This window comes from Halyomorpha halys, unplaced genomic scaffold (genome assembly GCF_000696795.3).
Source record: "Halyomorpha halys isolate HHAL.00 unplaced genomic scaffold, Hhal_1.1 Scaffold2538.1, whole genome shotgun sequence".
NCBI lineage: Eukaryota > Metazoa > Arthropoda > Insecta > Hemiptera > Pentatomidae > Halyomorpha > Halyomorpha halys.
In genome coordinates this window covers 17333-34354 of record NW_027115783.1, presented here as the reverse complement: position 1 = coordinate 34354, position 17022 = coordinate 17333, and the positions used below count along the sequence as shown (strand labels likewise).

General features: G+C 30.3%; 2 protein-coding genes across 2 annotated transcripts in view; both read left to right on the top strand.

Annotated features, from left to right (window-relative positions):
- Positions 1 to 19: 19 nt before the first annotated feature.
- Positions 20 to 2452, top strand: LOC106691608 (cilia- and flagella-associated protein 251). Its single transcript, XM_014437436.2, has 6 exons — positions 20 to 179; positions 791 to 889; positions 1004 to 1118; positions 1562 to 1701; positions 1915 to 2096; positions 2267 to 2452. Exons 1-5 carry the CDS (start codon positions 123 to 125, stop codon positions 2080 to 2082), a joined length of 579 nt encoding a protein of 192 aa, XP_014292922.1. The 5' UTR covers positions 20 to 122; the 3' UTR covers positions 2083 to 2096; positions 2267 to 2452.
- Positions 2453 to 5915: 3463 nt separating this feature from the next.
- Positions 5916 to 17022, top strand: part of LOC106691611 (uncharacterized) — a 28424-nt gene continuing 17317 nt past the window's right edge. The window contains exons 1-2 of the mRNA XM_014437439.3: positions 5916 to 6197; positions 11877 to 12042. Of these exons, the coding sequence (XP_014292925.1) occupies positions 6155 to 6197; positions 11877 to 12042 (209 nt within the window). The 5' untranslated portion in view covers positions 5916 to 6154. The remainder of the gene's footprint in view (positions 6198 to 11876; positions 12043 to 17022) is intronic.

The window sequence follows — 17022 nt, the reverse complement described above, 5'->3', positions numbered from 1 at the left end:
TGCGCATTGTGAACTGACGCTACCGCTAACTGAAGACTTGTAAAACAACAAGGACCGGGTTGTGTAGCTCTCCGTGATATTTCACCTTTTCAGTGTATAACTTTGTTCAAGCCTCTATCAACATGTCGGAAAACAGCGGAGAAGTGAAGACGGAGAATTCGGTTGATAATGTAAATAAGGTAAGCATTTTTATTGTCTGTATTTTGGTAATATCAATAACTTCGTTTTTAGATTGCCCCCACTCCATACAATGTCCATGTTTCTGCCGTTTGTTTGCCACTAAAATTAATACTTTGTGTTTTAAATAAAGTCTACATTATTTTTTTTAAATTATTACTACACGTTGGCTAAATTTCATAATCTACTTTTCGATTCTGTCTTTCACTGCTTATTTATGTAAATATCCCAAGCTGTAGACGCCATGTTGACCCTAGGGTTAAGCTTTTCCCTCCAATACTTCGAAATCAATTTTAAACATTCTTTTTGAATTATTCTATTTGATTTACGCCTAGGTTTATCTAGGTACTAGGGTATTTTTCGCAATTATTATTTATTTGTTTTAATTAAATTCTTATGAATTGTTGATTCTTCAGTTTTGAAAACAAGCGTGATGCCGTTAGAGTAGCATAGGACGCTTTATTTTGTAACTGACAATTGTTCTTATTCACCAATTTTTATACTTACCAATTTTCTGTTGTTTTATTTATGTTCTATGTGAAATTTATTATTTATTTATTACTTGACTTTCTTTCATAAATTTAGTAAACATTTTTTTTATATTATTTATTAGGAAAGTAATGAAGAAACCCCAGCAAAGAGAGGTAGGAAAGCAGGTAAAAGGGGCTCAAGTCTTGCTAGAACTATTCAGGAAGGTGAAGCTACATTAAAGGTAATATCATGCATTAGAATACTTTCTGTTCTAATTTAAAACTTTTCCTTAAAAATAAAATATATATATTTATAATCAATGTTCAGTTTAGTTATAAATTTGCTATTCTTCTAGGGATTTAACAAGGATGAAAATGCCACCGAAGGCCGACGGACCACGCGATCATCTATGCGTGGATCCCTACCTACTCCTCCACCTGTTAAGAGAGAGAAGAAAACACCAGCTAAAGGTATAACTGTTAAGACTAGTCAATGTTCTGGTAGTATTAACTGCCAAGTTAAATTAATCCAGTCCGAACAATTTGAGATAGCTCATCTAGCATTAACTGTTTATGTTTGTTTAGTCTTTATTATGCTGGTGATAAGATGCAAGATGTACTAGAACAGTTATTGTAGTCTATAATATGTGGTTTCGTTACTAACTTCTTTTTGTGAAAATAGTGTTAAATCATTGATAATTAGATTGTGTTTTGAGAAAATTAAGTTAGCTCATAATCCTTATGATGAAGTTTAGGCCGAGGATTTGAATGATCCCTAGTATTAGGTTGAGCATTTTGATCAGAACTCTGAAGCGATATAATGTAATTACTGAAGGATTATGTTTTTTTATATTATCATCCTTATTATGTATTTATATATTATATAACAATATTAATTGTTTGTTTATCACTAGGACGTGGAAGAGGCCGAGGGAAGAAAGATGAAGATGAAGAAGTTAAGGATGAGGAAGAGGAGAAGCCCGAAAGCAGAGGAGCTAATGGTGAAGGAGAACCCCCAAAGGAACAAGAGAAATCAGAAACTCAACTGCCGAAGGTCTAATTTATCTCTTATTTATGATCAAGTATTCTGTGTTCATTCTCGTGATTTCGATCTTATTTACATTAAATTAGTAAATATCTCATTTGTTTTTAAAAGTTCCTTATAGCTAATGATGTAGTAGAAGTCTTTGGAATAAATATTATATTTTCTCTTACACTTTTTTTATTTTATTATGTAAATTTGACATCTAATTTATTTAACTTTCAGGAAGAAGATGAAGTAGAAGATGCCAAGACCAGTAATGAAGAAGGAGCTGGTGACGACGGTTCTGCAACATCTGCTGCAGCTGAGCCTGTAAATTCTGAGAGCAAGCCTGAAGAAAATTCGACAGATCAGGCCACAACTGAGCAGGAATCTCCTGCTGATGCACAGTAAACTTTGATCACCCTGTGAGTAGAAGATGGCCACCAATTGAATCTTTTGTACATACTTGAATTTTGTTCTTCCATTCTTGACAATTTTTATTTTATTATATATGTCAGAGTGTATTTAATTCTTTTTTTTTATACATATATGTATGTTTTATTGTTGATTTTTATAACTCGTATGGTGGTTTTAGATTAACTTGGTGTGTGAACCGAAAAGAAAGCCATAGTAACGCATGCAAATATATAAAAACAGAACACAATTTTATGATGGACGGACAACTTGTGAGCAAGCTCTTGGGTTGGCTGATTGATACCAATCTGCATATTTTATCTTTTTTTTGTGTTAATTTAATTATAAATATATATTATTTATAATATATTCATTGTAGTTTTTACAAGGACAATTTTTTTTTTAGTAGCATTTGTGCAATTCACAGCAACAGTAGTGAATGTATATATACACGTATGGTGTATGTATGTATTTAAAGTTGATCTTTATACTGTTGTTATATAACAACTTAATATATTTTTTTTTTTTATTATATAAATATATATATATATTTGTAGAAAGATTAGTTAATATATGTGGTTATGATAAGGTAATCAATTTTTTTGGTACAAACTTTATTAGTTAAACGAAATTGCCTGAGGCATTAATTTTTGTACAAAAGAATGATATATTTATAAACTCACGACAGAATTTGACGCACTTGACTTAAAGACGTTTGATGGGGATAAAAACAAAAAAGAAAGAAAAAAAAACTCTTGTAAATAAACTGTTTCTTTATATGCTTATTTTTATTTTTCTCCATAAAGTTTATAAATATATATATATTTATATTATTATTTTAATGTTTGATAAAACCACCCTTGTGTTTGGAAAATAACAAAAAAAAAAAAATTGTCCGTATTTATTTAATATTTGTAAATATATATCTTCTGTTTCCATTTAAAAGGCAACTAATGCACCTACAATAATTGTTTTTATCATAAATGTTACATCTCCTAATTTAGGTTGTGAACCTCCCCCAATCATATTCCTGATTAGTATGTAAATTTAACCTAAATCTTTGCTTTACTATAAATAGTTATGGTCAGATTGGCGGTCAGATAACTTTTTATTTTAATGTAATTTTTTTTAATGAAATGATTATTTCTCCTTTAATTAATTTAAGTCATTAAGTAATTAAATTAGGTTTTATAAATAATGTTTTTCTTGATATGTTTCAAGAGAACTATGAATAGTGTGTAAATAGGTAGTCATCTTTATTGGAGAAATTGATAATAAAAATGATAAAAATTTTACAAGATGATCATTTTTAAACTTTATACAAAGGCTACATCGTTTTTGATGTCATCACTTTTTTTTCTTTTTTAGTTTTGTTTTAATGTAAGTAATTTATATCCTGAACTTAGGTTAATTCAAAAAAGCTTGTTTTTTACAGTCCTAATATATATTTATATATTTAAAATCAAGAAACAGAATTCAATAAATAGTATACATATATAAAATATATATATTAAGTTTCATAATGTTAACAAGACTTAGTCATTTGTGGTTTTCATTATATTGTAGCAAAACTGTTCAAATTTGGAAAAATGAATAAAATGTTCTTAGTAATCCTTGTTATTTATTTTCTGTAATTTATATTGGTTTGTTTCCTCTATTATAAATTGTTGCATGATTTAAGTTCAAACTTAGTTGAGTTCTCGAGGATTTTATTACCTATTTAAATGAACATAAATTAATTGCACTTACCTCTCATATATACCTTCATTGGTCAGTATTATTAAGTTACATAAATATTTTGTGAACTAAGCACACAATATTTTAGAAATGCATTAATAGTTTCTTTGGTATATGAGCTGTTTGAAAAGTGGTACTATTCCAAACTACTAGAGCTTAGACATATTTAAGGGAAATTCTATTGAGTTTTTGGGAAGGAGTAACAGCTTGCCTTTTCTGAATGGTTTAAACTGGAAAATAGCTACTGCCTATTCTTAACCAAAAAACTTCTTCCTTTGGGTATATTAATTTCAATACTTTTTTTCCATTTTTGCTATGAAAGAGTACTGGGACTGGGATATAAGAATTCTAAAGGCGTGGGAGCCCTATTTTTTGTTAGGAAAAAATGTTTTCACAATTATAACCACTTACACTATTTAAGTTATTGTATTATAAATCCTAATCCCAGAAAAAATAATTAAACCTCGGAACTTAAATTTTTCTTAAGGATGAGATTCACACATCCTTTAAGTGGCGAATTCCTAGAAACTACAGTTCAGTGTAGGTTAGTACAATGCTTACAATATATTTATTAATTGTTTCCTTTTAAATTAATTTTTTTTTACAAAATGAAGGACACCTCCCAATAATGAAATTATTGACTTATAATATTTAGTCAGTACTTATAGAATGTTATTGTAATATTTAAATTAGAAATAATATTTGAGTTTTTCAATCAAAAGTTAATACATTCACTTTTGAAAAATCGATAAATTAGACTTTGTTTCATAAATTAAACCTTTCCAAAAGGGGTTTATTGACTTTGACTGAAATTCCTCCATTTGGTTATTTTAAAAAAGTCCTAATTGAATGAGTGAGAAGTTCAGCAATTATGATTATTTTACAATTTTATGCTATAGTTATTAATTTGGTTCAGGTACAAAATATTTCACTTGTATTCTTTGGCTTCTCAGTGACTTGTAATATAAGAAGTTATTCCAGTTAATGATTCAATTTTCAAAACATTTAAATAATCTCAGGCCAATAGTGATGCTCTTTGTAAGTCCTTAAATAATTATTTTTATCTTTCAAGAATTTGCTATGAAAAGCTGGTATTTACTGAAGGTAAGTACATAATAAAACAGAAGACAAGGAACATATGTAAACAGGAAAGATGTTCACTTTAAAGACTAACATGAATAAAATGAACTGAAGAGTGAAATGGCACATTCTGCTTTGAGGTTCATTTCATTTTTTTAATTATTCAAGACCAAAAAGTTTTTCAGTTTTCATATTTTATTACGATGTTGAAATTTTTGTTTTTTATTTGTCCCAATTATAACCATTCTATTTCGTTATTTGAAAAAAAATTAAAGACTTTTAAGGATTATTGCATGTGCTGTGATTTTGTAATTTTAAATGGAAATAACTATCTAACCCTTAAAACCATATTGGACTACTTTTAGCCTATGGATTTTTTTTTTTTAGCTCGTGAGACGGATTGTTTAAATTAGAGATAGCTAAAACGTTATTCTGTATTGAATGTCTTTAACAAATAAGTGTGACTTATTATTGAAAAAAAAAACTCATTCCTTCTTTAAATAAAAACTCATCTTTCATTAAAGCTCGTATTAAAACTTTCTGAACTTTGGTCAGAAAGCTAAGTACATTTATCTTGAACAGCTTTGGAATTGACGAGGTTATGATACTATTAACTCAGTTAAATCTTAATAATATGGCAATACAATTATTTTTCCGAACTGATCTGCATACTTCTTAACTAATTGCTCATCGAAGGAAGCATACTGGATATCATAGCAAAATGTACCTATGGGAAGTTGATATAAAGTTTCATGAGATCAATAAAAGCATTTGAAATTGTTGCTTGAATCGAGTTTAACCACTTCGATTGTTGATAATAGGTTAACGATTTTCTTCTCTTTATTTGCTAGAATGTTAAACAATTCACCAATATTTAGAATTCGTTATTTTTCCTCTACACAACTTTTTCATTTTTATCCCAAAGATAAGTGGTGAATGCTTGAGTTGTGTACAATCGATCATCGAACTGACGCTTGCTTATCACCGAACCGAGTTTAGCTTAGTATTCAATGGCCGCGCTGAACTTACGTTACGTTCCCTATTGTGTCATTTTCGTTTGTAATTTCTATTTTCAAAGCATGATAAGCACAACAATTGTGTTCAAGAATTTTAAAGGTTCATTATATGACTTAAATTTTGAAAAATATGGAACACTTAGTATACACAGGCAAACTGTGACAGATCTTTCTTCATTTTAAATTTTCATCCAAAATGTAACATTGTTCTAATTTAATTTAGGTCATATTGAATAATGTTTGAAAACGTTACTGATTGGGATTTTTCGTATGAAAATGGTAAGGATTTTGCATGTAATTAACTTGTTAGGTAAAATGAAAAAAAAAAATTATAATAAATACTTATCGCAACGAGTCTAATTTTATTTTATAACTTATAGTTCCAATCTTATGCACCAATTTTGTTCCCAATCTCAGATTCCTCACCAAAAGTTTAATAAAATTGCATGTTTTCTGGCATGTTTATCTCATCTATGAACTTTATATAGATAGAACAAGAACGATTTTTTCCTATTTTAATTTGTCTATGTGTATGTTTCTTTATTTGTTAAGGTTTCAATTCATAAACGAACAATTAACAATTATACTTCATTCTTTATCAGTATAATTTAGTCCGCACTATTTACTGGTTTAAAAAATATGTGTATTGTGTCATAAAATGAATTATTAAGTTAAATTGGGTTTTAGCACGTACGTTCTTTCTTTTTTATCACTTAATCTGTTTGTAAATAGTTGATAGATATTATTTTTTAAGTCACAACTAATGGTTCAAATATTGTTGGATATGACTACAGTATAATATATGTTGTGATTTCACTTATTTATAAACATGCTTTTGGTTTTGTTATTAAATCTTTGCACTAATTACAAAGTTCTGAATTGAATTCATTATCTGGTATAATTTATTTTTGTTGCCTAATCCCAATTTATCGTTGGTTAAAACTATTATTTTGACCTGTTTTCCAAACTTGAAATGATTTCTACACCTCTTATGAGATTTGAGACCCTGTTAAATCTCCCTTGTCCTCACTTAAATGGTATGAAGATCGCTCTTCGTAAAGAATGTTAAACCAATTGGAGTCCACAAAGTTGTAAACTATTTTCAAAATGATGGGAATTCAAACCCGGTTTGGTTCGCGCTATTTACTCAATCTAAATATCTCATTATTATACTAAATATCTCAATATCATAGGCTTCATTTTCTCACGAATAATGTAAGATTGGAGTATGTAAACTTTAAGTTTATGGTCCATATTATTCAATTAATGTATGGCTATAAATTTTTTTTTTTTTTTTATGCTAATCTTTCTAGCTACATGAATAAATATTTTTTACAAAGTTATCGTAGGCGGTTATGAGTAACAATGGGACTAAGAATTACAGAGCTAATCAATACCTAAGGCCTGTTAATTGCTGTATCACTTGAGTACCATTTGTTATTATTTAATATTAGACGTCATTAAACTTATGATAATTGTAAAAAGCAGTTTAAATTTTTTTATTCCTATTCTTTCCCAGAAGAAACCCTAATTTTTTAAACTAGTTTTTAAAGATCAGAGTCCATTTTAACAATAACAATTGTAAGTATAAAAATTAAGATATTGATAAAAAGACGTGATTGACTAAACGAGCTACTCCAGTTAATTATTATATAGTGTTATTTAAAAAAACATATATCAAGCCTTTAGAAATAAAAAAATAAAAAATGGTACTACATCGTTTCCACTTTTAAAAAAATGAATCACTGAAATTAAACCATTAAATTAGACTACTTTTTTACCCATATCTGTTTACTCTTATTATATTTCATTGACAAAAGTCAAATGCAAGTGTTTTTTTTTAGTAGAATGAGAAAAAAATAATAAGCTCAAGAAATCTAAATCAATTATATTTTGATCATCCTGAGTAAGGTTCAATCTAACGTTTCTGACTTCCCATTTTGAACTATCCCACAACTTACAAGTTCAAACTTGATAAAATTAACAACGTAATTGTTAACCTCAAAGAGTTCAATAAAAATACACAAATATATATTCTGATATGTACTTAAAACATAACAAAGCCACATAAATAACCTGAAATATATCGCATTGACGATCCCTGGTCTCCAGATGGCAGGAGACTGAGGCACAAATCATATCAAAACCTACTTGTTTCTGGAAATTCTATTTAAAAAATATTCTAAATTTATCTTCAAAATGACAAGAGTAAATTTTTTTATAACTACTGTTTCGGATTTACTTTCTAGTTGCAAAGTTCGAGACGTTCACTTCTAATAAAAACTTCCAAACATAAACGAAAGGTAGAGATGCTAGGAAATGAAAGTAAGAGATTTCTTGCCACCTTTCACCTATTTTTGTTAAGTTTAGAAGGTTCAATACTTAATAAATGGCCTGATTACGACCATGTCACTGACTTTGTTTATGTGTGACATATCAAATAAACATACTTTTATAAGGTCGTTTAATGTATCAGACGCTTCATATCAGGGAAGAAATAGGATGTCAGCTAATAATTTTTTCATCCTACCACCCATAATTTTTGTTTAGATTCAGCAGTGTCACTAAAATCGCCCTTCTTACAAGAATCACTTATATCCTTTAAACAAGTGGAAGAAAGAGACTCTGTAGAGAAAATTTTATTTACAACTTTATTAAGTTATTAAAGTACTTAAGTGTTGCTCTTATTACTGAATCAAATTATTATCGCAGAAAATGAGGCAAGAAAAATGCAATATGTCTGCAATCAAAGGGATGTGTGATTTCATTAACGTTTGAGACGGGAATTATGTTTACTTATTTATTCAAAATCCTAACCTGACTGACAATACGGTTGCGGTTGTTTGGAGCAGTGAGAAGCTACAAATGCCCGCGTTACAACCCATTGCTGCAATCAAAACTGTTTTCATTTTTTATTATTAGTTGGGCACAAAGCTGTTTTTTTTTCCTTCTTCAGTTCAGTGGCTGACCTTTTTTTTGTCCTTCTATTGTCAGCAGCCGCTGTACCCTTCTTCCCTCCCACTGTTTTCTTGGAGTCCGTCATGCATCTTTCCTATACAAGGAATAGTGTGTTATCCATAAATTTATTTCCTTTGTTTGTTTACTAAGCGTTTGTAGGTATTCTGGATATACGGCTAGTTGTAAACATGTGGATCCTGCATTATAAGTTCTACCGCAGGTTCATCTGCTAGGGTCTTCACCGTGAGGATTGCCTCCCACAAGATAAAATAATTGATCTATACATTTGTTTATTTGAATGTTTACTAAGCGTTTCTGGGTATTTTTGATTTACGTCTAGTTGTAAATGTGTGGATCTGGCATTATGAACTCTATAGTAGGATCCTCTTTCATCTCCCAGGGTCTTCACCGGTCCTCACTACTCGGTTCTTCTGTAGATCTGCCTCCCTTCATCTTGTATCGGAAGCAGTCTTCTCGGAGGAGGTCGATACGTATTACCACGTTCGAAGGTGTTCAAAACCCATCTAATACAATTCTACTATTTTTTTTCTTACCTCCTAAAAATAAATAATAAAACATACACATATATGCAAAATGGATGACAAGTAAATATACCGGCTATTTTAGTCGTTTTGCATTGCCGGATGGCATTATAAGAATGGTTGCCGGGTCCGCTGAAGGCGGTTTATCAGTTATGGCATGGAAAATGCTCACTAGGAATACGGAGGGGCTTGAAATTCCACTAAACTATGTGTACTAGTTATATTACGTCTCAAATTATTCAGGTCAGGGGGTTGGACCGAAAATTCGTAGCCCGCCTAAAACATCCGTTCATGTACGGCCTATAAAGTCGCAGCGAGTACAATTTAGGTTTAATATAAGTTTACGAATTTCTGAATCTTAAATGTAATAATCAAAGTGGTATTTTATTGTGGGCCAACGTAATTACGTGAACTGTTAATTAAAAATAGTTATTATAAAGTAAGCAGCTTTACTAATTGTTGAATAAACTTTCTTCCTACCGTCATATTGTTTATACGAATGGGCATGATATCCCTTATAGTTTGAATAAATTTAAGAGAAGAAGGAAATATATATAATGCAGTGTACTTAGTCTAAGTACATTAATATAATTAAGAATTTCAACTTCCTAAATTTAATAATGAACAACCAAAAAAAAAAAATGTTTATTATAACTATAATAATATTTTATTCTAAATAATACTGATGTTACTTAGTTTCACAATGTCATATTTAATTTAATATACGCCATGTAGGAAAATGCAAGAACAACTAATTTCACTACCCATGGAAAAAGCCTTTTAAATGCATATATAAATTACAAGAAAATTGCTTTCGGAATTTCAGAGAAGAGTAAATCGATATTTTTTGTTTTGAAAAATAATTATTTTTGTCTCTCTTATTTTAAAATGTTATACTATAATAGGTAAGTATACAAAATTATATTGAGTTGAAGCCAAGAATGTAAATGGCTGAGAACTTGAAGATGCAAATAAACGTCATGCACAAGACTCGGAACGAATGTCTCTATCCTACCATTAAGTATTCATATCCTTCATTACACGGATTAAGATAAACCAACGTGAGAGGATCTTAAAATTTCGTTAGTTTAACATTTTTCTGAGCTCAGAGCAGTTTTAGTGGATTCCTTCTAATTTTTTTATCCCTGAAATATTTGTAATTTTTTTTAAAATTTCTGACTCTGTCTTTCTCTACGAAAAAAATGTACTATATATTTGTTGACATTTTTAATAGCCCCATAAAATTTGGTAAATGGAACACACTGCTGGATTTCCTGTATAAACTAAAAAAACAGAGTAAGTGAAAATTAAAAAGAAAAAAAAGCCATGTAAATAATCCATTGTAGTGCTCAACCAAATGCTTTGTGAACCTTCTGCATTTTTAATTCCGTTAATTCACTGGAAAGAAAACCAAATTACTCTAGGTGTGTACTCAGAGTTTCCTCTTTCCTACTGGAATGTAAAATGCAATATTGGACTTAGCCCGAATTCCCACGTATTCTGGTTTACCTTTCTTTTAATGCACTACTTCTCCAACTCATTTCAGAATCACAAAGTAACAATAGGGCAAATGGAACATACTGCTGTTTTTGTTGTCTAGGCTTATTGAAAAATTACATGAATATTAAGTTTTTTTCCTGATTATTTTATGATGCCACAACGAATTTGATAACCTGTGTGAAGTTTCAAGCGCCTATCATCTGACCTTTGAATCTATCAATTTTAATTTCGTTTCATTCACTGTGGAGTATTACCAGATGGTGCCAGGTATGTTTTCTGAGTTTTTCTCTTTCTTGGGGGAATGTAAAACTCAATATTCAACTTAATGTCCGATTTGAATTTCCACTTATTCTGTTTTACCTTCCTTTTAATGTAGTCCTAGAGACACTACTTCTCCAACTCATTTCAAAATCATAAAATAACAATAAGGTAAAAGGTACATACTACTGTTTTTGGTGTGTAGGCTTATTGAAAAATTATATGAATATTAGGTTTTTTCCCTGGTTATTTTATGATGCTGCAACGATTTTGGGAAACTGTATGCAGTTTCAAGTGCCTATCACCTCCCTTTTGTTTCTATCAATTTTAACTTGGTTGCATTCACTGGAGAATTATACCAGATGGCGCCAGGTATGTTTTCTGAATTTTTCGCTTTCTTGGTGGGATGTAAAACTCGATATTCAACTTAACTTCCACTTACTCTGGTTTACTTCTTTCATTTAGCCTTAGTGGGCCGCGATTACTAATTTCACTTCTACAACTCACTCTTAAATCGTGAATCGTAAGGGTGAAGCCTCATCACAATTTTTAAATTATTTCTGTTCAATATTATAATAAATATTTGTTCTGAGGTAGTCAGGAATTTTAAATACTTATTTCATATCGTCGATTTCAAATCATTAATTGATAAAAATCTTTTGTAGTTTTTTTTTTTTTTTAAGAACTTAATTTTTTACAGAAACAGAAAAACTCCCCGATGAGAGAAATTGGCCGGGAAGATTCTATCCATCATGGGGGAACGTGTCTCCATCTTCCAGGTTTGGACTTATGCTCCATGCATATGGCTTCGCTGGCTCATTTACTGTGCTTGCATTCTATGCTTTCTTTTCAGTTCTCAATATCAGGTACAATATTACTTCCAACAACTGGAATTTTTAATCTCTAGGTACTGTATTAAGCATAGTCATTAGATAGTTTCAATTTTTTGTTTACAGAATTATTTAATGTTATCGTTCCAACTTATTTCATGAAAAATATCGTTAGTATTATCTATTTAACGTATGTCTTAACATATTAATGTTTAAAGTTTTTTTCTTTCATTTAACTGAGGGAAAGTATATCGATCGTGTAAAATTTCAAATTGTATTTTCAACGGAAATAAACTTTTAGGTTCCCTTTAGTCGAAATAACTCAGTCTAGCAAGATGGACCATATGTGAACAGCCATACTTTTTTTTTTTTTTTTTATTATTATTTATTTATTGTAATTTACAACTGTACAAAATAATACAACAGGTAAATATGTAGTATGGTTCATATACACTTGAAAATCTTGGGAAGGAACCACCCATTGGTGGTACTTCAAACATTAATTTAAACTAGAAGGTCCCGTGGCCATCTTCTTTTCAGACGCCTCGGAGGATTATCAGGGATTGTTAAGGATGAAAGATTAAGAATTAATGGGTTAGGATGGTTAAGGAGTTTGGAATAAAAAGACGCATATCTGTTTTGGGTCAAATCTGCAACGAATGGGATGTTAAGGTCTTTATGAATGAGTTTATTTGTGACGTAATAAGGAGCATCAACGATTTTACGTAGGATTTTGGATTGTAACGATTGGATGCGGGAAGAATTTGATGGTTTGGTGGAGCCCCAGAGCTCAATTCCATATGCCCAAATTGGTCTGATTATTGAAGTGTATACTAATTTTTTGTAATGAATGGGAAGTTTAGAGTGTTTGTCAAGTAAGTGTTGTAGCAATCGGAATCTACGAGCAGTTTCTTGTCGTTTCAGTCTTGTGTGTGGATTCCAAGTAAGTCTCTTGTCAAGATGGAGTCCTAAGTATCGAATCTGCTCAACAGGTGTTAGTGGTGTATCTAGAAAGGATACAGTAGGACAGGAGGGCAGAGGTTTACGACGGAGAGTAAAGGTGATCTGGTGGGATTTTTCAGGATTTATTTTGATTCTCCAGTTTTTACACCATTCGAACAGCCATACTAAAAAACGAAAAGTCGCCCGAATCTGAAATTACATATTTATGGCTGGCATATCCTCGATATGCGATGTTACAGCAACTGTTTCTATAAAATCGACTAGCCGGTAATATCAATTCAAGTAATCGATTATCCACATTTGTTTCGATTTTCTCCAAAATAGTTTGAGCCTTTATTGAGTTTTTGATCAAACTCGGTATAGCAGTGTATAATCAAGTATTCTTTGGTATCAAATAGAAATTGTCATTGAAATAGTCTTACAGAGCTTAAATACCGAATTAAAAGGAAACAAAACTAAAGTACCTTAAATTTTGTTTATTTGAAATAATCAACCACCTCTTATTGTTAGTAGTAATATTAACAATGAGAGGATTTGGTAATTAACTAAAGGAGAAATAGAGACAGCATTTTGGAAATACTAGGTCTATACCAACAACCAGTTTTGATTATGAACAGTACGGAGTATGCGTAGTACAGGTTTTGGGAAGGAAAAAAAAAGTATTGTGTATGCTCGGTATAGTTCTATATACCACGGTTGTCCAACTTAACGGGCCGCGAAAGCTTACTATAAAAAAAATTACTTCAAAACGCCTTCCTTTTGAAAGAAATTGTATATTAAAATATAAACAAACTTATACAATATATGCTGATTTAAAAGTTTGTTGAAATAATGTAGTGATTTATAGTTCTCACGATAACCACTAGAGGTGGGTAATCGTTCGTTGTTGGACGCAGCATGTCGAAATGTTCTCACTAAATATATAATTTAATTGTTATTGCAATCTTTGTATCGATTGATAAATTATAAAAATATTTTGTCTTTATATTTTTCCTATTTATATATAAGAAATACTTGGTAAATATAAAGAAATATTACTAATTTTGGTTTTATTAATAACTTTACCTTACTTTAATACTAACCTTATTGATACTTTAAACTTTAAAGTATATAATTATTGCTTTTAATTGTTGCCCTCGAGGCTTTGTAAGTTGAACAACCCTGTGCTAGACAGTCAAAAGTAGTTAGATCTCGCCTACTGAACAATCGGAAAAAATGAGTATACTCCATCTCAATCACATGCACATGACCCTTGTCATGAACCCTTAGTATGTTAAACTGTTGTATTCTTGGCTGGTCTAAAGTTGATATTCGTCCTTCTCTTTAAATACAAAATATCCTCACAGAATAAAAATTATTTGTTTGAAATTTTACTGACCTGGAATGGAAAGTTAAGCTATGTGATGCGCGCGCGCACCGTGCCAGACTTTTTATTTTGAATTGAGCATTATGTTTTCTATATACATAATTTATAAATGTGAAAAAATATATTTGCATCCGTTAAGCTTAAACTTCAAACTCAGTTAACTATCAAGATTGGACTTAACGCGAAAGAACTTTATGTATAAAAAATATGGCGCTTTTTTGCTACAATTACAAGAAATTGGCGAGCGTATATTTTTATATAGAATTAAAGGTTACTAAACTCGTCTCAAAATTTCTGTAAGTTGCTCTTACACGGTTAGTTTGTTGATGTAGGTAATTCACACTCGAGGACATAAAAGGAACCTGATACTTATATTTGGCAACTGGAACAAAGTATTTCCTCCCTTTCTCATCTCCACGCCCTTCAGGTCGTATAACCGAACCGGAACTCACCTATGAAAATAATCCCATATCCGTTTAAAAACTGGCCATCGCGAATTCTCTTTGTTGTATATTTCCTTTCGAGTCTAGTAAGGTCTAGAAAGTGAATTGCCATTGTGGGTGGGATAGTGAATAAAATTATTAATTTAATAAAAAAAAAAATTAAAATCTGTCCCACTACCACCCATGAAGGGTCAGGAGTTCAGTACTTTGTAAGGAAGTACTGTTACTAGACCCACGGTTGTGCAAGGAGGTGATTTGGTCAGAATCCCGCCCGAATTAATTTAATAAAAATTATAATTTTTTAAGCTAAAACCAATTGTAATAAATAATAAAGCATTCCGACAGTTATAGCTAATTTTCATTACTTCGCCTTTTATGTGCTGATATGTCAGCCTGATGGACTATGGCTTGCCCTATCTCCAGGGTAGGGATACCTTATTCGTTTAGCTCATTCTAGTTAAGAGACGTCTGTAATTGAAAGCCTTTGTTTTAAATAATGGCGACCAATTAAATTTTGAAACAATTAATTATTCTCTAACATTAAATACGCATTGTTTTGTAATAGAAACTTACTCAAATTTTCCTTAGACTAAACAACAGGTATAGCAAATGTTCTTAAAAAGTAGGTATTAAACTATAATAATAATTTATCTATTTGTTTATGAGCCAACTCCCGTACAAATAGAGTTAGCCTGTGAATACATGAAATAGATAATCAATTGTAGTAATTTTACAAAAATTATGAGTTAAATATCGTTTATATAAACTAATAACAAACAATATACCCAAGCTGGGCTATCCACATTCGTTAGAATAAAACAGTAAAACAAAAGCGTCACTTCATATTTAATAATAAAAAAAAACAACAAAAAAAATACTATACCTCCTATTGGGATGAAGTAGGTATTAAACTATTGCAGATACATTCCACGTAATTTTAGTTTTATTCTTCAAAAACCTAGCATTTTCTCTCTAAGTATGAAAACAACTATACCTTCTTTGAAGTAGATTAAATTGACTAAAAATAGAGCCCCAATGGAGCTCTCTATGGTAAATAGTTCCTGAGATACGGTTTTTTATAACCAATATTTTTCATTGTAACGATATTTTTTTTTACTTAAATCATGGAAACTACAACTCCTGCTAAAGTACTAACATCTGCACATCTTAAAAAGTCTGAGATACAATGTACCAGAAAACCAATTTTTTTTTTTCCCGAATAAAAAGATAAAATCTCAAATTGAAACTAGTTTACCTGCCCCATAAAATAGTGTATAACGATTTTGTTCGTAAGAGTAGCAGGTTTCATGATATTTTCCAAAATGAGTATACAAAAAGGAGGTTTCTGGTTACTAAGAAAAACATAGTAGTTTTTGAAAAACTGTATCTTTGGAACTATTTACCATAGGGAGCTCATATAGGGCTCTATTTTTTATGAATTTAATCTATTTAAATAAATGAACGGATAGTTGCTCATGTACTGTTGGTAATTTTAAAGATATTAATCAATAAATGAAACAAGATGAGAGAAAATGTTTGGTTCTTGAAGAATAAAATGAATATTCTTTTAAAGAATAATTGCTATATCTATTGTGTAGTCTAAGGAAAAACTGAATAATTTTCTATTAGAATACAATGTGTATTTTAAACAAAAATGTTCGAGAGTAATTAAATTGTTCAAAATTCAATTGATCTCCATTTTTTAAAGCACCGGCTTTGAAATGACAAACAAGGCTCTTTTACAGAGTCACTAAAAGTTAGTTATCTCACCCCAATTTTTGATTACTTTAATGAAAACTATGTATAATTAATAGTCAAAATTCATAAGTTTGCCAAGTATAGGTAGGGGGAATAAAAAATGGCGACTGTTTCGAGCGATAAAAGAAACTAATTTTTTATTCTGTTTCAAAAAGAAGAAAACCTAAGGGAACGTCGTTTAAAGAAGAGCAAATTTGCTAAAATATGAGCCCTAATAGAGTTATTTACGTTAAATAGCTTTCGAGATATAGCTTTTTAAAAAGCAACATTTCATAAAAATGTTGCATGGGGGATGTACTGAAAGATCAGTAGTTAGTGAATTTATTTTGAAAAATCTATACCTCAAAAACCATTTGACGTACAGATGTCAATTAGCACTCAAATTAAAGCAAGTTTAATGAGCTATAAAGTATTTTATGATATTTATCTTCGTAGGAGTAATAGTTTAAATGAAATTTGCTAAAATAAATTGATTTATAGTTGTTC